Consider the following 25047-nt stretch of genomic DNA (forward strand, 5'->3'; position numbering starts at 1 on the left):
TCTGACAGTTTTCAAAATGTAATTCTAATAGAAACAAGTATAATTGTAAGAAAGAAAAGTGTAATTTTAACAACCAAAGGGTTGATTGTAACAGAAAAGCTGCAACTTTATAAACTATAATTGTAATAGTAGAAAGTATAATTCTAACAGGCAAAAGTGTAATTATAACTACGAAAAGTCTAATTTTAAGAAATATATAATTTGAACAAATATATGGGTTACTTTAAGTTGTTATGAAAACAATTGATAATTATTACGCTATTGTCAGATAATATCGAGCACAATGGAAAACAAAAGCCGAACGAAGAAGAATTTTGCAAAGATGTTGAAGCTAAGTTCACCCCGTATGTTGGTCGGGAATTCCGGAAATAGAGGAAGCGAGTGACATTTTATAGAATTTATCTTTGTTGCTTGTGGTTTTGATGTGCGTAAGTACACAACTAAGAGATGGCGTGGAGGGGAGATCAAATCTAAACTGTTGGTTTGCAACCGGGAGGGGTTCAAACAGAAGGGACAATTGGAGTGTAGTGGCGGCCAGGACTCAGGTAGGAGACACAAAGTCAGGCGTGTTGGTTGCAAAGCGAGGATTAGGCTGTTCTTGATGAAGGGGAATTACGAATTGTGATTCCACAGTGGGCACAACCATGAACTCGTATCAGCCAGAGATAGAGAGTTCCAAAAGTTGGCATGCAACATAACAGACTATCACAAAATGATAATCCTTTATAATTCAAGGGTGAGTTAATTAAAATTACACTTGTCTTGATTGAAATTACACTTGTTTATGTTATAATTTCACAGTAATTTGTTAGAATTACACTTTTGTCAACTAAAATGACACTTCTTGCGTCTACAATTACATTTTTTCTTGTTAAAAGAACACTTTTCTTTTTTTGAACTTATACATTTGTATCTGTTTTCTCTATCAGCAAGAGATAGAGAGTTTCAAAAGTTGTCATGCAACATAACAGACTATCACAAAATGATAATCCTTTATAATTCAAGGCTGAGTTGATTGGAATTACACTTTTCTTGATTAAAATTACACTTAATTTTGTTAGAATTACACTTTTGTCATCTAAAATTACACTTTTTGCGTCTACAATTACATTTTCTATTGTTAAAACAACAATTTTCTTTTTTTTGAACTGATATATTTGTATCTGTTTTAATTATGTTTTTGATGAATGAAATCTGTAAATCTAAAAGATTGTCATTAATCAACAGCTGAAGATAGGAGCTACGAAGACGTACAAAATTCTGAAGGAACATGTTAATGGGTTTGAAAACATCGGTGCTAGTTTGAATTCTTTTAAGAACTTTCACAGGGATGTGAAATGCTACATTCATGAACGGGACGGTCAGATGTTCGTGGACCACTTTAAGGAATTGGTGTTACTAGACCGGGGTTCTTCTTTGACTATGATGTTGATTCGACGGTAGCCTTAGTAAAGCTATATGGGCGGACGGGATCGCTAGAAGGAACTACTCAGTTTTTGGGGATGCAGTGTCATTCGATCCGACGTATTCCACCAATAAGTATGACATGTCATTCACACCTTTCACGGGGGTTGATAATCATAAACGGTCGGTCACTTTTGTGGAGCGCTTGTTGCTCATGAAGATGCGAGACTCGTTTAAATGGGTGTTCACCCGTTTCCTGGGTGCGATGGGTGGCAAAGAGCCTAAGTACATTATCACCGATCAGGATGCTGGTATTCTTAAAGCGGTGCCATTGGTGTTCAAGACAGCGCGCCACCGCTATTGTATGTGGCATATCATGAACAAGGTTCCAAGCAAGTATGGAATGGCGAGAGATGATTATTCAGTGTTTCTAAAGAAATTGAATGCCATAATCTGGGATGAAGACATTGAACCGACAGAGTTCGATGCAAAATGGGAAGAAATTGGCAGGGAACACAATGTTAATAACATTGATTGGTTCCAAGAAATATTCGCTAAAAGGAGGCGGTGGGTTATGGCTCATTGTAGGGACCTAGATATGGGAGGTGTTATGAGGACAACCCAAAGATCAGAGAGCGAAAATAGTTTTTTTAAGAGATTTGAGAGTAAGTCGGGAACATTAGTTGAGTTTACGATGCGTTTTGTGTGCGATGGACCAAAGAAAAAGACACACACGAAACAGATGACAATCGTAATGACACGGTTTCCTGAAATATCAACGCATCTAGCTATTGAAGTGCACGGGCGGAAGTGTACGGTCATAAAGTATTCGAGGAATTTAAAGAAGAGGCCAAGTGGTCAATTGGTACTTGTAAAAGTAGAGGATTCACTGAGTGTGGCTCTTTAGAAGTGACCACTGTAAGAGATGCAAACAGGGAGAGAAATTATGAGGTCACATACTGCCGGGTATCATTTCGTAGCATTTGTTTACTAAAATTATACTTTTATCCGTTAAAATTATACTTTTGTTGATTAGATTTACACCTAGGGTTGTTAGAATTATACGTTGGGTTGTTAAAATAATACGTTGGGTTGCTAAAGTTATACTTTAATCAGTTAGAATAACACTTTTATTGATTAGTATTACACTTTGGGTAGTTAAAATTACAAATTGATTAAAGTTATACTTTTATCCGTTAGAATCACAATTTTATTGATTAAAATGCTACTTTTGTGTTTTACTACAGTCACACTTTCGTCTGATCGATTTAACTAACATATTACTTTATAATGTTGAACTAGATACACTGAAAGCCACTTGTAGCTGCAGAATGCTTGAGAGGAAAGGCATCATTTGTCGGCATGTCATATGGATTTACTCATCAAACGGAGTGAAGATTATTCGAGAACAATGTATTGTTAAAAGATGGTGTAAAGATGCAAGGTTGTCTAAAATGTTCGATAGTAATGGTGAAGCAAGCGAGGACATTGATATAATAGATGGAAAACAGATTGCGATGTCAGTAATGTGGTCGGAGATTCATCAGACAGTTGGGTTGCTCATGGGCAAATTGAAGAATGATGTCGAGAACTTCTCGTGTCTAGTTAGACAGTTTAAGGAGAAACTCTCACCATTAGGATCACCATTGAATAAACGTCAACAGTTGGAGAAAATTCTTGGATGTTCTCCTACTGAGGAGATAACCATTTTGCCGCCCAAGAAATCCAAGAACAAAGGGAGCGGAAAGAGAATGTTGTCGAAGAAGGAAAAAGCAGTTGCTTTGGCAAGGAAGCCAAAACGTATGTGTAAAAATTGCAAGCGATTAGCTAACCATGACAAAAGGAACTGCCCTAACCCATTCGCAGAGCACCCGCCAGACTCGCAATCGTCAGAAACCTCGTCGGAAGAAGAAGAAGATGGAGAAGACGAAGAAGAAGGAGAAGAAGACGAAGAAGATGAAGAAGCAGGCATCTTAGAATAATCAATTTAAGACGTAATAAGTAGTGCAATTTTTTGGGATGTCTACACAAAATACGAGGTACAACATGATGTTTCGTATTGTGTTTAGACATCAAAGCGCCAGAAGACAATGGTCGCCGTTGGTATTACAATGTATTTTGATGAAGTTATTTAGTTAGAATTACATTTTTCTATTTTAAAGTTACACTTTTTATTATTTACAGTAACACTTTTTTGCCTTAGAATGACACTTTTTCTGCGCAATTAGACAATTTGTTAGTTAAAATCACACTTTATTGATTAGAATTACAATTTTCTCTACTAAAACTACACTTTTTAAGTTAAAATATGTTCTTCAAAGTATGTAATTTTAAGTTAAAAAATGTAATTCTAACTAAATAATTTGTTATTTACATAACACTTTTTTAAGTTAAAATATGTAACGCTTGACTATCATGACAAATTATGTTCTTCAAAGTACACGATTATTATCGCAACATCTTTGAGATAAGTAAAACAACATTACTATCTTTTCATAAATAAAACTACTAAAATGACACTTTTGTCTTTTAAAATTACATTTATATTTTATGTAATGTAAGGTAAATCATCACTTGATATGGCCTGTTAGAATTACATCAAGGTTACAATTACAATTTTGTGTATTACAGTCACACTTTCTTTCGATTGATTTAGCTAACATATTACTCTATATTGTTGAAGTAGATGCATTGAAAGACAGTTGTGGCTGCGTCTTGCTTGAGAGGAAAAGGCATTCTTTTATAGAATGTCGTAAGATTATTTACACAAAAAATAACTGTCTACATTAAGTTTGCTAACGATTTGCAAATAATACAAAATATGAAATAAGTGTTGACATAGCCAAGGGAATATTCCAACAAAAACAGAACTACTAAATTCAGGTTGTTATTTTTTCACATTGGGACGGGGCATCTACGCTTCGTTGTAATACCTTCCCAGTTTGTCCTTCGTGCTAACAAAAGCTTTGACCTTCTCGAGCACACCTTCGCGCAAAATGTTCATGTCCGCTTAACGAGGGTAGCTACCACTGGATCACCAAATAGCGCCGTGATTTCTTCTTCTCGAGATCTTCATGCTGAAAAGGAAGACCCTCGTATAAGAGCATCGCCATCATGGTGAACAGACCCGACTCTGGTTAGTTGAGAGTTGGTGACATCCTGAAAGGTATACGGCGCAACACATAATTAGGAATTTCCGTGCCCTAGTGTTCTTCTTGTCCTTATCCCGTGATTCTAAATAATCACTCACCGCGCTAGACCGCAAATGTACATAATTACCCTATAAAAACCGATTGAACAAAAAAGATAGCATTCGGAAGAAAGCGATCGAAAATAACTTACAATTAAACGCGCCGCTTTGCCAAATCGCGACTTCTTCAAGTCGAATGCCTTTGCCGTCCAGCAAGTCGATCGTATTTGATTTGTGATTGATACAAACGCATGCAAAATGGTCGTCAATGCAGAACGGGACAAATAGCAAGTCTGTTTTCAAGTTAACGGTGCGGTCACTGTCGACGATGAAGGTGTCCCGGATCGCATGCAGTCAGTCGTCATAGTTCTTTGTCACGATTGTGTGCCTGGTTGCTCAAACGTCCGAGCATACGCAACGAAGAAATCCTTGAAAAGGCAATAGTGAACATGATTACTTGTGTTTACATTGTCACCCAAAATTACACTATTGTCCCTTAAAATTACACTTCACACGGTTAGAATGACACTTTTGTGGATTAAAAGAACTAAAGTGAAACATTCACATTAAAACGCTGTAACTAAGAAAAGTGACATTCTAAGCAACAAAGGTGTAATACAAGTGGACATAAATATTATGCAATGATAAATGGAATTACCATGTGACGTATACCAAAGAATGACATCCTCATTTGGTCGCCATATTCCTCCTTCTCCAAATGGTTCATCAAAATCGACCAGCACTCGATCACATTTAACGACATAAGGTTTTCAGGCATCAAGGACATAATGTCTTTTCTCCGAAGCGTTGCGTGACGGGTGTACCAGACCAGCTGTTCACTGCACTCCGTAATATTAAAGATGTCGTTAATTAAAGTAAAATAAATGTCAAAAATAATATGAGTATCCTTGAATAAAGAAGGCGTTAATTAAGCCGGCGTGATGCACCGTTCATCATAAGTGTGGTCATCTAACAAGCAATAGTCGGCTACATGCTTCCTCCTGTTTTTAATATCCTTGATTAACGCCTGATTGCCCCGGAGCAGCTTCGACACCACATTTGTGTTGAGACCACCTCTACCACAGTCGAGAGAGCAGCCCAACCCGTCCCCCTTTCCACGGGGATGGCTCTTGACGGCTGATAGCGCTTGACCAGATGGAATGCGCATGGCAACCGGCGTCACCTCCATAACGGGCTTTTCAAATTCAGTTACGCGAGCACGTTTTGTGGACTCCGGCCCTATGTCATCATCTGTTTTCCTCTTAACAGCATTCAACTTTCTTGTCAACGGATGTCCAATGTCGTTTTGAAAAAACCAACCCTGGTCGGGATATCTTCTAAATCATCGTTAATGTCACAGAGGACGAGTGATGCAGCAATCTCAGCACGGTACAAACTCATAGCATCCTCTTTCCCGAGGTCACATTTAAAAGGGCTTCCGCGGTAGAACATCATATGTAGCATCATGAAAATACCACAGTCATTTCTCGAATACCCTTGACCTTGCAAATTTGAACTCAATGTTGACAATCTTGAACCCGCTGACCTTTGCCCCCTTAGACAGCCCTTTAGACACCAAATACTTCCCCATTATATTTGCCTGGACACAAAAAAACGTCATTGAGTTAACGTAGTACGACCCACTAAAATTCGTTGACTTTTAAGATATCAGCAAAAGAAAAGTGTGATTGTAGCAAAGACAAAGTGTTATTTTAACTAACATAAGTGTGATTGTAAGAGAGGAAAGTGTAATTCTAACAAAATAAAGGGTTATTTTAACAGGCAACAGTGACATTTTAACGAGTAAAAAAGTGTGATTTTAGTCGACAAAAGTCTAATTGTAGCAAAGCATAAAGTGTTATTTTAGCAACAAAAGTGTGATTCTACCAAAGGGTCAAAAGTGGGATTTGTAGCAGAATAAAGTGTTATTTTAGCTTACAAAAGTGTAATTCTAACAAAATACGGTGTTATTTTAATGAGACTACATTGTAATTTTAGCAAAGAAAAGTGTGATTTTAGCTGAGAAAAGTGTAATTCTAACAAGATAAAGTGTTATTTTAACATACTACATTGTAATTTTAGCAAAGAAAAGTGTAATTCTAACAAAAGGGTAATCAAAAGTGGGATTTCTCCAACCAAAAATGGATAAACTGTAATTTTAACAAAGAAAGAGTAATTGTAGATATCGGCCACTTACGGAAATACGCGCTATCCCTCCGTAAGGGAGCGTTTCTATTGGGTCATCGTACTTGCGGTTGTCGAGGTAGTCAATCTGCTCGGTGAGAAAGTTGATGCACACGCAGCTGTAGTGATCACCGTCACGGATAAAACGGGAGAAAGATCTCGCACCATGTGTTGCTAAGATCGAACAATTAAAACTTAAAAACCATGAGACAAGATTACATGTTTTGTTACCTACCATGTCCGTATCAAGCTGGAATGGTGCACGACACATTTCAGCCCATGAATCCCAGCCACCATAAATGTCTTCGTCTTTGTTCAACACTTTCCCAAGCTTTTGAGCGTCCCAAATCATAATTGCAGGGGACTGTAATTTGAAAAGTGTTAAATGCGTGAACAGATAATTAAAAGAACTATTTTATACAAATAAAGTGAACCTTTAACCAAAAAAAGTGTTAGAATTAACTCAGAAGGGAGATGTTAAAAGTATAATTTAAACAATCAAAAGTGTAATTCTAACGGCAAAAAGTATCATTTTAACGGACAAATGTGCAATTTTAACATACAAAACCAACGTTTTAACTTTAAAAAGTATAATTCTAACGGACAAATGTGTAATTTTAACACACAAAGGTAACATTTTAACTTACAGTGTGACTTAGTCCAAAGAAAGAACGGGATATGTCCGAAGGTTTCATGATGTGGTTGAGTAGCAAGCACCAACCATCAATAACACTGGTCATGATTTGCTGCCCAGGGTTCAAAGTTGCAATATCTTCCCGGGTAATGAAATACCACTTTTGAATTGGACCAATTGTTCCCTACAACGAAAAATGAAATTAGCCAACAAATATATATATAATTAGCAATGTTAAGAGGCTCTTGTAAAGAATAATACACTTACAACTCGTTAAACACGTCCGATCGATTGAACGATAGTCAATCACATATTTTCTAATCATGAACATTGGCACTAGGAGCTCGACTAAATGCTAGGTTTTTCGTCGCAAAGCACAAATCGGGATTAGGTGCCCCACAATCAAGAGAACACCCAAGGTTCTCAATGACGTGATCCATGCATGGTAAGGGCTCACTCGAGTGAAGTAAAAAAGGATGGTAGCTCAGATCACGTGAGGGACGACGGGACCGGGATAGGAATGTCAACGTTCTCTCGCCTCGGAAGAACGTCGGTGATACCTCTCTTCTCTCGACGGTCCCTTCCGAAGACTTCCGGCAAAATCCTCAATCGCCGCATCGTAATAAAAATAGTGTTATTTCATCATCGGTAAGTAAGTGTAATCGTGGCGAGAGAAGAAAGTATAATTCAGTAGACAAAATTATAATTCAAACAAAATTGAGTGTTATTTTATCACAAATAAGTGTAATTTTAACTACAAATAGTCTAATTCTAGAAGACAAAAGTGTAATTGTAAGCTACAAAAGTATATTTTTAACTTAAAAAAGTGTAGTTTTTAGTAGAGAAAATTGTAATTCTAACTGAATAAAGTGTGATTTTAACTAACAAATTGTCTAATTGCAGCAGAGAAAAGTGTCATTCTAAGGCAAAAAAGTGTTACTGTAAATAACAAAAGTGTAACTTTAAAAGAGAAAAATGTAATTCTAACTAAATAACTTCATCCACGGCATTACCTCCGTGATCCTTCAAAGGTCAGCCCCATCCACTACCTTCTCTACCACTGACTGAGAACTTATATCCAAATTTGGCTCATCATTATTCCAACCCTCCTCATTTACAGTCGGCACAGATATTGGGTGCTCCTCGAACAGCGCGTTTACTTCCGTAGAAGAATATACAGTGCTTGTCCATTCTACGTCCATAAATTCCTTTGCTCGCAACGCATATACATATTCAGCCGCTCGTTTTCCTTTAACACCCGCTCGTCGGTGGTTTCGCCTCCGCCGTTTCTGCACCCTCTTGATAATGTTGTTCGTGCGCGCTCGCATCGCATATCTCAAAGAAGAGAGAACATCAACGAGTGGCGTGGGGGAACTTCGTGTTCGAACTTCCGCCAAAGCATTATCCGCCTTCTCGGTCTCCCGCATCGGGCCCTCTAAATTCCAAAGATTTAGAGTCCACTTGTACAAAGATCGTGTAGGGTTGCGAAACCACAATTGAACTTGAACATTGGAGACCGGGTTCAAGCATTACCCTTCCCAATCTTGTCATCATCCTTTCCCGCCTCGGCATTCAGAGCTTCACTCACATACACAACCGCTCCCGTAGTGTCGGAGGCCACATTCACAAATTCTCTTACCTCTCCAATTCCATGGTCTTCTGCGGCCGACCTTTCGGCTCGGCGGTGCGCTTTCAATAATCTCCGCAGACGAAATCGCAGATTGAGAGACGGGTGGAACAGCGTCGGTGGGCCCATCGTCCTCATTTTTTTTTCCGCTATCTCATTATCCCCGCCACCCGCACGTCCGATCCATCTTCCCGCTCTTCTTCGGCCTCATTTTTTTTGTCGCACTATCTCATTATCCCCGGCCACATGCACGTCCCGGATCCATCGTCGCTCTTCTTCCTTTGCGGTGCGCAGATTCGCATAGAACTTCTTCTCGGCCTCATCAAGCTCTTCTTTTGAATATATATCTTCCAGAGCTTCGCGGTCAAATTTTGGTGGTTCTTTAACAGACCACACGCTTTCCATCCGCCTTCCTCCTTCGTATATAACGGAAATCTCACGAGTACTACCAACATCCACGCGGTGTCCTTATCGTACTCGTCTCGTGACCGTGTCCGTAAATTCAGCGGAGCCGTAATATTGCACGGCCTCCATTATCTGTTGTGTAGACACCTCCAGTGCTTTCTCACTAGCTGCATCATCCGAAACAATTGACGCGGCCCATAGGGCCTTCACGGTCTCTACCAAGATCTACAAATCACCTCTTTCTCATTATCGGATCCATCATCCTCCATATCATCACCGTCCTCCTCATCGCCAACATTATCAACATCCCCGTCATCTCCCTCGTCCTCATCACCATTGTCCTCCTCTTCATCATCGTCACCAACATGCCGCTCGTGCCGCCGTCATCTACCTCATCATTTCGACATCGATCACCTGGACTTTGTTGCGTAACGGTCGATTTCATGAACGATTTATTCGTTCACCATCTCCTGCATTTCCACAAAGATAATCCTTCATCCTTTGGCTTTGAAAGAATGATTGCGTGCATTGTGTAGCGACAGGTCACTAGGATGGTTCATCCCTCCTGTTAACCTTTTGAGCGTCATGGTCGTGATCTGCATACCATGAATAGAAGACAGTAGCATTCCTTTGCATCTTCAAGTAAAGCTCATGCACATCCTACATTAAAATACAGATAATTGGACAATTGTTCAGTCAAAAGTGTTCATTAAAAAGTATAATTTTAACCTTAACAACTGTAATTCTAAGGTCCAAAAGTATAATTCCAACGGACGAAAGTGTAATTGTAAGCTACAACAGTAAAATATTAACTTTAAAAAGTATTATTTTAACGGACAAAAGTGTAATTGTAACATACAAAAGTATAATTTTAACTGTAAAAAGTATAATTTAAACTGACAACCTTGTATAATTTTAACTGACAACCTTGTATAATTTTAACTTTAAAAAGTATTTTTTTAACGGACAAAAGTGTAATTGTAACATACAAAAGTATAATATTAATTTTAAAAAGTATTATTTTAACGGACAAAAGTGTAATTGTAACATACTACACTATAATTTTAACTTTAAAAAGTATAATTTTTACTGACAACCTTGTAATTTAAGCAATTACTGATTAATATCGCAATTACAATTGTAGTGTAATTGTAGTGAAAGAAAAAGTATCTTTAAAACATTAAAATAGCACTTACATCTACAGCCCGAGCTTTCAACTCCTCGTCATCATCAACACCAGAAGGGAGTTCAATCTCGATGAACTTCTTCCTGTCTGAAGTTGAAGTCACTTGTAATGCCGTATCCCTAACCACATTTCCAATGGCCAACACTTGGCTGTTATCAGGCACCCCACCAATGCTTAACAGTTCTTTTTGTAGGCACCGAGGATACTTAACCACGGACCAAGTTAGCCGACCCAAACGGCTCTTGTCAAGCTCACCATGTAGTCGTCGAAAGCGCGTCGCGGTCCCAAAGTGCTTAATGAGGGGGTGTGGCGACAACTCTCACCACGGAAATCGAAACGTTGAAAGTACGTAATCATTAAGAAGGGGATACACCCCAGAAAGCCGCATTTATTTTCACCAAGATCTCAGCCTTCACCAAATTTTCCAAAGACATAAGTACACCAATCGTATTGCGTAATCGAGTCCACATCTTCATGCTCTCAAAAGCTTGAAGTCAACCCCACCGTATGACGTTGGAGTTAGGAATGATGACATTGCGAGCAGAACAAACAGCCTGCAGAATTGCGGACCTCCTTTTTTGTATTTTTTTTTTAAAATATCTTGGAAGACAATTCCTAAATTAATGCCTTCATTAACCCCTTTTATGTTGTACGCTTTTCGCCATTTATCTTTCAATTGCTTGTTCTCCGGCGCTTGAGAATCCTTTTGGCGGCCCGTAGGTACTAGATCAAGAGTTTTAGGACCAAGTGGTAACATAAAACAGTCATACACGTCATGCTTGGTGACCATGAACTCCTTATCCTTGGCCCGAAAAATATACGATTCATCATCGAATGCTTTGAGAAAATCTTTAACGTACCCCATCGGATATGTTTTGAGCTTAAGCTCCAGAATACCACCGAAACCAATCCTCCGTACCGCATCTCGCTGTGCATCATTGAGCTTTTCAAGGAGCTCAACCATTTGCTGGTAAGCACTTGATGACCACCTTTGCTATTTTCTTCGTGTCGGTTTATTTGGTTTGGTGGTTTGGCAACAACAAGCTCCTTACTCGACTTAACAGCACCTTTGCTTTTTTGGACTTGCCTCGATTTACCCTCATTTCCACCGACATCGTTAACATTACTCAAAATTCATTGTTAAATACAAAAAAAAATAAGACAAAAAGAAAATTTAAAATTGTAGCAAACATAAAGTGTAATTATAGCAGCCACAAGTGTAATTCTAATAAAATAAATGGTTATTTTAACAGCAAACGAGAAAACTATCAAAGCAAAAGAAAAGTGTGATTGTAGCAAAGACAAAGTGTTATTTTAACTAACAAAAGTGTAATTGTAGCAGAGGAAAGTGTAATTCTAACAAAATAAAGGGTTATTTTAACAGTAAAGCAGTGACATTTTAACAGAAAAAGTTTGATTTTAGTGTCAAAAGTCTAATTGTAGCGACATAAAGTGTAATTATAGCACCACAAGTGTAATTCTAATAAAATAAATGGTTATTTTAACAGGGAACAGAAAACTATCAGCAAAAGAAAAAGTGATTGTAGCAAAGACAAAGTGTTATTTTAACTAACATAAGTGTAATTGTAGCAGAGGAAAGTGTAATTCTAACAAAATAAAGGGTTATTTTAACAGGTAAAAAGTGACATTTTAACGAGAAAAAAGTGTGATTTTAGTGACAAAAGTCTAATTGTAGCAAAGATAAAGTGTTATTTTAGCAACAAAAGTGTGATTCTAACAAAGGGTCAAAAGTGGGATTTGTAGCAGAATAAAGTGTTATTTTAGCTTACAAAATTGTAATTCTAACAAAATACAGTGTTATTTTAACAGACTACATTGTAATTTTAGCAAAGAAAAGTGTGATTTGAATGAGAAAAGTGTAATTCTAACAAGATAAAGTGTTATTTTAACATACTACATTGTAATTTTAGCAAAGAAAAGTGTGATTTAAGCAGCAGAAAGTGTTATTTTAGCATCAAAAGTGTAATTCTAACAAAAGGGTAATCAAAAGTGGGATTTCTCCAACAAAAAATGGATAAACTGTAATTTTAACAAAGAAAGAGTAATTGTAAGCAACAAAAGTAGGATTTCTCCAAAAAATATGACTAATCTTAATGAATATGAACATATATACTCAAAACGTTAGTTGACAAAATATGAGTGATAAAAAATAAGCGTCGTTCAAATCCTAAATGTGCTAAAAATAACTGGCGTATCAAAATGAAGAAACCAAAAACAGTGATCAAATAGAACAATACATCAACAATGGTGACAAAGCTGTGATCAAATACGATCCAATAGCATAACAATGTCCAATAAATTAAAAAAACGTCTAAATAAATGAAGAGAACAAATAATAAAACTGTAAAAACCAGAAAAAATCATAAAACTATAAAAACCCCAAAAAAAAATTACCTTTCAAGTGATTGAATGGACGACAATGGCAGTTTGCAAGTGAGCAAAGAAAATGGAGAAAAAAACGATAATAAGGTAGCAAAAAAACGATAAATTTGGGGGATTTTTAGAGCAGTTTCGTCTTGAAATGAATGTGGTTTAATTTGGGGCAAATGTTTTGGGGGAAAATTAATTTTGAATAATTGAGAGATGGAAAGTGGGGGGAAGTTTTTAGGACGTGTGTGTGTGTGATGTTTTGATTGACAACCTGCTGCATGCATGCTAATACCCACCCTATGAGTGGTAGGAGGAGAGAGGTAATTATTTTAGCCATTAGAATAATATTATTAGTTGCTTTTTACTTTTAATCTAAGCCATTCAATAACATGATCTAAGGGATGACAATAGAACTCATGGACTCAAGTGTAAGACATGGACTTAGATGATCTTATTACTATATATATATATATATATATATATATATATATATATAGTCGGGATCCGGTGAGAACTCCTAAATATTTGAGGATTGAGGATTAAAGTAAGACGTTGGATTTACCTAATCAACAACGCATAAACATACGACGCGCGATTCAAAAAACAGATATCAACTCTCATTTCCTTCCATAATACTTTCTCTTACCTCCATACTTTTTTCTCTCATTGCTGCACAATTTCAACAAATTCAAACATCAAAATTTGTGGAAACCATTTATTTCAACATTAAGAACAAAAAATAAAAGATGAAGAAAATGAGTTTGACGCAATTCATCTTTTAGTTCAATATTGAAAGTTTGAAACAGGTATATTTGGATCTCATTTCTCCATTTTGTCAATTTAAATTTATGGTATTCCATTTGTTCTTCAAATTTCATGATTGACTCGGTTATTAATTTCCTTATTTCAGTGAATTAATATCCTATTTTTGAATTAGGGTTTGATTTTGCAAAATCTGACTTTATCGCCATTCTATTACGATTTTTAATTCAATTTTGTAAGATTTTTTAGTTTAACTATTTATTGTAGAGTTAAAGATGGATTTAGGTCTAGAATTGATGGAATATATAAGTTTTATTTGTACGATTGATTATAATTAATTAGGTTCTGCTATACTTCTATTTGCTTGTCTTGGTTAATAAAGAGGTTACTTTTTGAGATAATAGTAAAAGAGAATGTGACAGTCAGGACCCAAAATATGGGAGATGAGGGTCATCTTTTCTTAATCATAGCATTGTTTAGTTTGGGAGAGTACTTGTTCGGCTTCTTGCTATGTGTTTTAATTAGATTGTTACTCTTTGTGTTATTGTCCCTATTTCCCTTTTTGTTCTCAATTGATCAAGGTAATATTAGGATGTGACAAAGTTAGTCATGTATCTCTACTTTAGCCATTACTTAGCTAGGGATGATGTACATGGCTGGATATCTTTTATTCAACATGTTTTGTATTGTTTTCTCAACTCCTTTATACACAAAGTCATGTTTATTAGAGAAAGGATATTACAACTTTCTAAATTCTTATATGCGGCGTAGGACCTTAACAAGAAGTGATCTATACCAATGTAATCTATTTGAAAGAACATGTAGATTTGAAGGGATTCACAAGCTTCATCTGACAATTAGCCTTTTTATTTGACAAGAGTGTATAAGACATCTTCAATGTTCAGATATTTAGAGTGTTTTGCCATCAATTAACAATTTTTATTATACTTTGTGGCTACATTTTATAACACCTCATCATAAAAGCCTATTAGCTCAATCGGTAGAGCATTGTGCAATGCGCAAAGAATGTGGGTTCAAGTCCCACATAGGCTACTGTTAATGTGTTATTTCAAAGTACATGGTAACCATATTGTATACAGTGTGATATTGTTTTCCAGACAGTGTGATGAGCGACAGAAGTTTTGAGAATTCAAGAGAAGGTCACGGCGAGACGAGCCGCTCACAGGGCGATTCCCCTAGAAATCAGACAGTGTGATATTGTTTTTAATGACTTGTGGTATTTGTATTTTACCGTTGGTGATATTGTTTCACAGGAACACAAAATTGGATACTCCTTTTGAAATACTGATAACCAGTGATACTGTTTTGTATAAAGAGTGATATTTTTTATAGGTACGTATCAAATTGTATAACAATATTACCTAAGGGGTATTGTCTACGACTAAGTATGATATTGTTTAATATAGAGTGTGATATTCTATATATGAACAATCTTCAGGATCTAATATTGTATGTTCTTGGTAAAGTGTGATATTCTTTTCAACATTTTGTGATATTTTTATACACTGGTTGTGATATAGTTTGACAACATTACAAAATGGAGAGGCATTTAAAGTACTTTTGAAACAGTGATATTATTTTGTATAAGGTGTAATATTATTTCTTGCAACGTGTGATATTGTTTCTCAGTATCACAAAAGTAAAATGTTATACCTTTAGAACTAATAGTCGACGACATGAAAAAGATAAGTGCTAAATCTAATATAAGTTGATTCAATTATACAAATACATGATCAACTAATATATTTTCCAAGGAGCGGAGTGTGCTACCTTGATACAAATTTAAACAAGCTAAGATAAAAACTTCATCAAAGCGCTAACGGCTAGCTTCAAATTGAATTTTTCTCGGAGCGAAGTCGATACCGCATTGACGTTGTTAAATATTCTTCTACTGGCCAAATTCAAGCCACCATTACTTGCCTTTAGTTTGCCAATGAAGTTGCAAAATGAATGTATTTCCATCACACATCAATCTGTAAAACAATTAAAATGACAGTATGTCACTTCATCGCGACAATCATATCTAAAAAACTCAATTGACAAAGAGAAACATATTTTTACCATTATAACAACACAATTACACTGTTAGAATAATACGTGCATAAAGCTTAGCTACAACATTTGAGTAACATAGTTGTAACACCATAATAATAAGCACTTGCAATTAAACCTAGATCAGGAAAAGTTAGTAAATTTATAATGAAAGCATATGAGATACGGATTAAAACATTGATTAAGGAAAGATCACAAATAAATCATAGGATATACGAATTAAATCTATACATACAAAATGCGACATATATAGAATTAGGATCATGTGAGTCCACTCTATCTTTTTGAGTCCATGATACAATATCACATGTTATACTAAACAATATCACAGGTTATACTGTACAATATCACACCACTGAACCACTTTCGCCCGCTGTTACTAACTTCTTTTTCTCATACTTATTTTTACACTAATCGATTCTAGCACCGGGGCTCCGACAAACACCACATTCTAATTCCAGATTGAGGGCTGAGAAAAGCATTCAAAAACGGATTGAAAATGGGGATGAAGTGATGATCAATCCTTATCTTCCTTTGTAGATGCTACACCTTTTAAACTTGAATCATATGTTTCCGTTGTACATATAAAGGTTAGTTAGCTAACCAAAAGATTTTAGATGTAGTTCTACTATTATTTGTATAATGCTACTACAACAATAGTGCTCGTGCACTCTATTTGTTGAAAACCTTTTTTTTCAATTATTGATAAATTTTGGCATCTAAGTGGTTATGTACATTTTATACCTTTTTTTTCAATTATCTTAACAATGTTAAAATACTAATACCAGGGTAGGTGGTTGGTGTCGACCGACGAATAGGTCACATAAAACACTTTCAACCTTTTTTTGTGCTTACTTTTCATGATATTATTTAGTATTCCTCGTGATATTGTTTTGTATAACTTGTGATACTTTGACTGAACTCACAGACTCAAATCTATAGATGAACTCACCAGATCTTGACTCTAAATTCACGAAATAACGATGATCGTCTATAAAGGAAAAATGCATTAACAACAATTACAATTTAACAAATTAAAAATTGTTGTAAAATATGATATTTTACAAATCAGAGGTGAAACACAAATTATAAATGAAAAAAGAAATAGAAAACAAACATGAGATTACAAACAGGAAATAATGAAGTTGTTGATTGAAAGTTGGAGGAGACGAAGAGGAGAACAAAAAGACAAAAACGTTCAAGTAGTGCTCACATAATTTAGGTAAATTAGAGATATGAACTGATTGAAGAAAAACTACAATCAAATAACAACATGACAATATGAAACATTCTAATCAAAAATATGAAGCGAACCCGAAAAAATCATAGAAACATGTGCAATTGAACATAAATCAGGCAAAAGATACTAAAGTTGTAACAAACTCATAACAGATTCGAATTAAACCTAGATTTATAAGCGAGGCACCCAATAAATCACATGAGAACAAATTAAACCTAAATTTAAGATAGACAACAGTTAAGGCATGAAAATCACGATGAGTTGCTATGAAATTGAGAATGAAGAACAAAATTGTATCAAGAATAGAGTTACAACAAAAGATTATCATCCTAAACAATTAATTGTTAACAAAATCAAAAGAGGATGTAAATCGAAACAAACACGAAATTGCGATTTCAGGATAATAATAAATTTTATTGATGGAAAATGGAATAAGAGGAAGAAGAGGAAACGGAGATGAACAACGAGTGTGTCACACATGAGTGTTCAGAGAAATCAGAGAGTTTTTGTTAGAGAGAAGTTAGAGAGAGAAATGAATCAGTAAAAAATGAAGGAGAAACTTGTGTGGGTTGATTATATAAGGAAAAAAATGACTACCTCACCCTTAATGACGCGCATCAATCTCAAGCCGTTGGATCTCTTAGATCCGACGATCGAATTAATCCTCAATCCTCAAATATATGAGGTATACTCATATGATCTCATTCCTATATATATATATATATATATATATATATATATATATATATATATATATATATATATATATATATATATATATATATATATATATATATATATATAGTGTAAAGATCAAGAGAGCCCACCTCTTACATTTGAGTCCATAAGTCCCCCTTATAGCCCTTGGATGAAGAAAATAAAAGGCTGAGATTTACACAAAAAAAAGGAGATTAAAGCTAACAAATCCCACTCTCTCACTACCACACTAATTAATCCTAATTATTCACTAATTTAATATATATACCTTTTTCCTCCCACCTACTCATCTCTCATCCACACAATATCCTTTCACACTCTCTCTCAAAAACCCTAAAATTCAAAAAAAAAAAAAAAAAAAAAAACCCGCCTACCCCCACGACCACCACCCAGCCCCACACCATCACCACAACCCCACCATGGCACAACGACACCTCCTTTACCACCGACCACAACACACCATTCTCGCCACCTCCCCGACACCACCACCGCACCAACTTTACCACCTCACAACGACACCACCACCGCAACTTTACCACCGACACCTTTACCACCGCACCTTTACCCCGACACCACCACCGCACAACGACACCCCCTTTACCACCTCCCCGACACCAACTCAGCCGCACCAACACCACCGCACAACAACCAGAACGCGGTCTCGCCATCCACCGCACCACCTCCTCTCTTGCCTCAAACACCAACCTTTCATTGTTTTCATTGTTCTTTTATCCATTTCTCTCAAATCTGCCTCATGTCTTCTTTTATCCATTGTTTTTCTTTTTTTTTTGAATCCATTTCTCTGCCTCAAATCGGTATCGCCATTTGCTTTTTGATTTTTTGATATTTTGTCTTGTTCCACTGTCTTGTTCCACTGTCTCTTTCTCGTTTACTTTACTTTTTTTATTTTGTTTTTTATTTTTTTTCCTTTCTACCAGTATTAGATCTAACATTTAGTATTTTTTTTTAATTGTGATGAGGGCAGTGGAAGTTTTAGATCTCGTTTAGTTTTGTTTTACTAAAAGTCGATTTTTTTGATCGTAAAAGTCGATTTTTTAAGTTTTAGATCGAAAAAAAAGATCTCATGTTTAATTTTGTGAGATCTTTTAATTTTAATCTTAGATATATTTAAAATGTCGTCTCCTCATTTTTCTTCAATTATTGTTATATTAGATCGTTTTATTTTAGTCTTAGATCTAATAAATAGATCTAAGGTTATTTGTTGATTTTCATCTTAGATGTGCATTTTTTCCTCTTAGAATTACTCTTTTTTCTGCTAGAATTATTCTTTTTTTCGTTGAAATTACACTTTTTTTCTACTAGAATTACAATTACTTTTTTTTTTCTACAATTACTCTTTTTTCTGCTAGAATTACTCTTTTTTTGGTTGGAATTACACTTTTTTTCATCTTAAAATTACACTTTTTTTCTACTAGAATTACAATTACACTTTTTTTCTGGTGAAAATTATACTTTTTTTGCTAGAATAACACTTTTTTCGGCTAAAATTACACTTTTAGTTGTTAGAATTACACTTTTTCTGTTAAAATTATACTTTTTTTTGCTAGAATAACACTTTTTCTGCTAAAATTACACTTTTTGTTGTTAGAATTACACTTTTTTTCATTAAAATTACACTTTTTTTTGCTAGAATAACACATTTTTCGGCTAAAATTACACTTTTTGTTGTTAGAATTACACTTTTTTCTGTTAAAATTATACTTTTTTTTGCTAGAATTACTTTTTTCTCGCTAAAATTACACTTTTTGTTGTTAAATTACACTTTTTGTTGTTAGAATTACACTATTTTCTGTTAGAATTACACTTAGCTCTATTGGACTAATGTTATACTCTCAATGGACTTGGTCATATTCTCATATTCTCATTGGACTAATGTTACATTCTCAATGGACTAAAATTACATTCTCGATGGATTTGAAATTATACTTTTCCGGACTAAAATTACACTTTTACGGACTAAAATTACATTCTCCTTGACTAAAAATAACAATCTCATTGGACTGAAATTACACTTACCTGGACTAAAATAACACTTTTTGTCATTAACATAACGCTCGTAAAATGCTAAATTACAATAACTTGTGATAAAATGACAAAAATTCAAAATAATATTCGTTAAAATCACTCGGAAAAGATTGAAGTTAAACTTGTAAAACGCTAAATTCTCGAAAATATTTCTTAAAATTACACTTTTTGCCGTTAGAATTACACTCGTAAAATCCTAAAATGTCGAAAACTTGTCTCGAAAAAAAAAACGAAAAAAAAAAACGAAAAATAAAAACTTGTCTCGGAAAAAAAAAAAAACGAAAAAAACCGAAACAGGAAAAATGTTAACAAAATTTTCATAAACTTTGAAGTATAAGACAAAATATGGTGTTAATTGTGTATGATAATCAATTAGTGAATGTATTATTAAAACTAGAGAGAGAAGTGAATTAATTAGTGTTAAGTGTGTTTTTTGCTTTCAATCTCAACCTTCCACCATGCATGATCCAAGGGTTGTGGGAGGGACTTATGGACTCAAAAAAAAGGGACTTAGAAGAACTTTGCTTTATATATATATATATATATATATATATATATATATATATATATATATATATATATATATATATATATATATATATATATATATATATATATAGAAGAAATCATGTAAGGCCATGTATATGTATTGAGTCCATAAGTTCTATTATGAGCCATTGGATGGAGGGAGATGGAGGGATGAGATGAACCCACCTAAAGTCATTATAGAAGCTAATTAACACACTTTACTAATCCACACTAATTAACCACTAATTTACTATATACTTTTTTTCTACCCACCCATTTCTCTCTCATCTCACACATTTCACTCTTCTCTTCTCTCAAAACCTCAATAAAAAAAACCCAAAAAATCCAAATAAATAAAAAAAACTCAAAAAATCCAAATAAATAAAAAAACCCAAAAAATCCAAATAAATTAAAAAACGCAAATTCTTGTTTATAACGGTTGTAAACACGACAATAGTGAAACGGACTCGGATACTGGTTATTTAAACCCAAACAACAAGTCATACGGGTTGACTTAATCATTCATATGTTAAAAAAATAAAATATCCACAAAAATAGCAACTAAATAATACACATACCTTATTTACAATATTCTCTTTTGACTTTTTATTTTTCCACGTTACGTTTAACAGCTTCACCTTCTACCTTTCTTGGCCTCCATTTTTTTTTCTCTGAAAGATGACTAACAATGACAATGATGATACAATGCCTCCATTCCATAACGACGATATTGTAGATGAAGATGCTAATCCCGGTTCAATTATTTTGAAGGACGGATCAATTGTTTCTCTAAAAGAAGGTATTGCAAGATTTTGATGCGTTTATTTTGTCTGATCGTCATTTTTTTGATGCGTCTATTGTAACTAAGAACAACTAAACAAGATTATATTGGTCAACCCCTGCATTTTATCATGCTAAAACAGATTGCACTTGTACCTATAAATTAAACAATGAATTCGTAATATATATCCGTCTACTCGTCAATTGTTTATGCGTTGAATTGGTGTGCTTGTCAATTGTTTATGCGGTTGCTACAATTTATCATCCAAAATTATTCAATTGTTCATCATTTACGATCTTTCTTTTGTCTTGCAATTTTTGTAGATTTTGACGCCTCTGGTTCTCTTGTCGGATTGAAGGCTACAAAATGGGAATACTTACTCACTCTGTACAACAAACATGCCGCAGCAACTGGTTTTGGTACCAGAAAAGGCACTCGTCGTATCGAAAAGAATGTCGAGTATGAGAGATATTTTGTCTCAGAATCGCTGTGGTGGTGAGCACGGTAATGGTCGATCATTGAACTCGATGGGACACCCTCTTTCGTCAGTACGAAGAAAGTCAACATCACAAGATCTATTTGCAAGGCTTCCATTCGGACACAACTCAACGAGAAAGGTCTTTGGGAAATATTAAACCATAACCTTGATCATAACCATAGCTTAACGCCCCCTCAATGGCAACATAACCACAGTCGAGAGGAAAATAACCATTTGAAGAGGGTGAGGTGATTGAAATGATGACTGAAGCCTTGGTTCGACCATCTGTCCAATATCGTGTTTTAGCCGCTATTTACGGAGGCGAGGAGTTTGTTGGACATACAAAGAGAGACCATATCAATTACGTTAATAGGCTTAAGATGCGTGCTATTGAAGGCGGTGATGCATCAACCTTGGTCGAATTGTTGACCAAATGTCAATCGAAGACCAGTTTCTTCTTCCGTTTGAAATTTGGTGCCGACGGAAGATTGTGCCATGTTTTCTGGCGGGACTCGATGATGAAGGAGGATTACTTATTGTATCATGATGTGCTTATATTTGACACCACTTACCGTACAAATAAATATAACTTGATTTGCGGTCCGCTAATTGGGATTAATAACCATTGGTCGAACATTATGTTCGGGTTTGCATTCATATCGAATGAACAAGATGAATCATTTGAGTGGTTGTTTAAAGCCTTCAATGAATCAATGGGAGAAGATGTCCGTCCTGTAACTATTTTTACTGATCAAGACCTTGCTATGACAAATGCCATCAAAGAGGTAAATAACACTTAACTGATCACATATTCTTACGTAAATGGTTACAACTTAATATTTAGCTGTAAACAGGTGCATTTTCCCACACAAAAGTGTGACCCTCATAAGTAAGTGATAAATAGTTACATAATATTTTGAAAATGGCTACGTATAACTCAACATGTGCATATTTTGTAATCAAATATCGATACGGGACCAACTTTGTGTTATTTCATTGTTTGTGACCATTCCGACGACATTAGTGGCCATTTCTCGGGTATGAATTAAATCCTATCTTTTGTTCTTTATTAAGATCAAAATGTGACCAATTTTAAGCTATGTGTAGTTTCGGTAGGAAAATTGATGAGACCATTCTGATTTGTGACCGTTCTGGTTTGGTTTGTGACCAATTTTTTAAAGTTTCTGACCGTGGTTTGGTAGAAAGATTAAACAATACCATTCTGGTTTGTGTCTGTTCTGGTTTGGTTTGTGACCATTTTTTTATAGTTTATGACCATTCTGATGACATTAGTGGCCAATTGTGGTTATGACTTAATTCCTTTTCTTTTGTATCTTATTAAGATCAAAATGTGACCAATTTTAAGCTATGTGTAGGTTATGAATAACTACTATAGAATTTCTTTATTTTGTTTTGTTTGTGACCATTCAGGCTAAAATATTGACCGATGTCTTCATTAGTTTAACCTGTTATAGCACGGTTACTTTATGTATTCACATGGTCACATATTCATAGTAAAATGGACACAGTCTATATTTACGTTCTATATGTAATAGTTACCCCCCGATTAACTGTTATCACTCAATTTCTAGGTTTATCCAACTTCAAGGCATAGGTTATGTCAATGGCATATCCAACAGAATGCTGTTTCACACTATGGTTCACTGAAGCATAATCGATCATTCCAGACCGTATTCAACAAATGTCTTAATGGTTGTTATAGCGAGGCGGAATTCGAAGATACATGGAGTAAAATGATATCAGATTACGGACTACAAGATAGTGATTGGTTTGATCGTCTTTATACTTTAAGGGAAAAATGGTGCACCGCATTTAATAAGGGATACTTTTCAGCAGGTATATTATCGTCGCAACGGAGTGAAAGCACCAACCGTGCTTTGGGGTTCCAAGCAACTAAGACTACTTCACTTACCGAATTCTTTCACATATTTGAGTCAACGGTCAGAAGATGGAGGTCGGAAGAGGAACGAAATGAATTTAATAATATTCGTGCCAAGCCCACATCTGTGTTTCCTATGGTGGACTTATTAGATCATGCATCCCAAGTTTATACACTGAAATTGTTCAGGGCATTTGAGAAGGAATTCGGTATCGCAATCGGTACAAGGGCCATAGAATGTACGATCAAGATCATATTAAGTCATACCTTGTGTATCCATCGGCATCTTGATGAAAATCCACACCATGTCACATTTGATTCTTCTAATTTGCTTATCGATTTGCACGTGTCGTAAATTTTGAATGCGGAAGGCTATGCTTCCACTCCATCCGCATCTTACACCTCCGGTCTGTTTCCGAAATTCCCGATCGATACATTTTAAGGAGGTGGACTAAGTTTGCCAAGAAGGAAGTGTGGGACAGACTTCTTCCTAATGATAGGCGTAGAAGTGGCATTAATGAGGCTGTTAATTGGCGGCGTCAATCGCTTACCATGTTCAACAATCTGATAACAAAATGTCAGAGTGTACCCGAAGCGAGGTCGTTATTTGACCATGCTTACTCAAGAGCTCTAGAAGATATCCAAACTTTTTTCAACAGTAGAAGAGCGTCAGAGTGTCCAACAAATAGTGCTCCACGCACAGGTCCTACGATACTTGATCCTAAACGAGCAGTTACGAAGGGGCGTAAACAAAGGAAGAAAAGCGGGATACAAAAACGAAAGTCAAACCGTCCCGCTAAAACAAATGAGGTCGAACTGCCATACACTCCCATTCCTAGGCTCTTATAAGCAAAATAAGTTTTTACTTTGCGGTAGTTGGTACTATGCATTTTTGGTTGTGCTTTATTTTTTGAACGTAGCATTTTTGTTTTAGTCACCGAATATTTATACATTGTTTTTCTAATTAATTTGTCGCAAAATTATTTCTTCTATTGCATGTTCCGATATTTGGTTACAATTTGTTTCATTATATTTTGCTGGTAATAAGCTAACAAATAGCAGATACATGGCTACAAATAGTAGATACATGGCTACATGGCTATAAAATAACTAATTCATTTAAAAAATACAAATAGTTTAAAATTGGTCACTAAGTATTAAAAAATGTTCACAAACATTTAAAAAGTACTCTTCAACAAATGTTCCTAAATCTGGTCACAAATTAATCTTAATAAGCAACATAAACATAAAAATGTAGACATCGGGCATTAGTAGCAAGATTCTAATTTCACACTAATTATCCCGCAAAATAAAAGTCACGATTTGATCTATAAAGGTTACAAATTAGTGTAAAAATTTGTTGTTGGTAACAACGTATAAATAGTATATATAGGGCTACAAATAGCAGTAATATAGCCACAAATGGAAAGGACTTTTGTAATGTGACCAGTTAAGATTATAATTTGACAAATTAAATATTATAATGTGACCACAAAAGATA

The 25047-nt window shown here is 35.2% G+C and overlaps 1 protein-coding gene across 1 annotated transcript; it reads left to right on the top strand.

The window, feature by feature from the left end:
* The first annotated feature begins 21906 nt into the window (after positions 1-21906).
* On the top strand, positions 21907-23901 carry LOC141639137 (protein FAR1-RELATED SEQUENCE 5-like). The gene is made up of 2 exons (XM_074448318.1): positions 21907-22431; positions 23239-23901. Exons 1-2 carry the CDS (start codon positions 21907-21909, stop codon positions 23899-23901), a joined length of 1188 nt encoding a protein of 395 aa, XP_074304419.1.
* The last annotated feature ends 1146 nt before the right edge of the window (positions 23902-25047 follow it).

The sequence above is a fragment of the Silene latifolia genome, unplaced genomic scaffold (assembly GCF_048544455.1).
Source record: "Silene latifolia isolate original U9 population unplaced genomic scaffold, ASM4854445v1 scaffold_281, whole genome shotgun sequence".
In the NCBI taxonomy this organism is placed as follows: Eukaryota; Viridiplantae; Streptophyta; class Magnoliopsida; order Caryophyllales; family Caryophyllaceae; genus Silene; species Silene latifolia.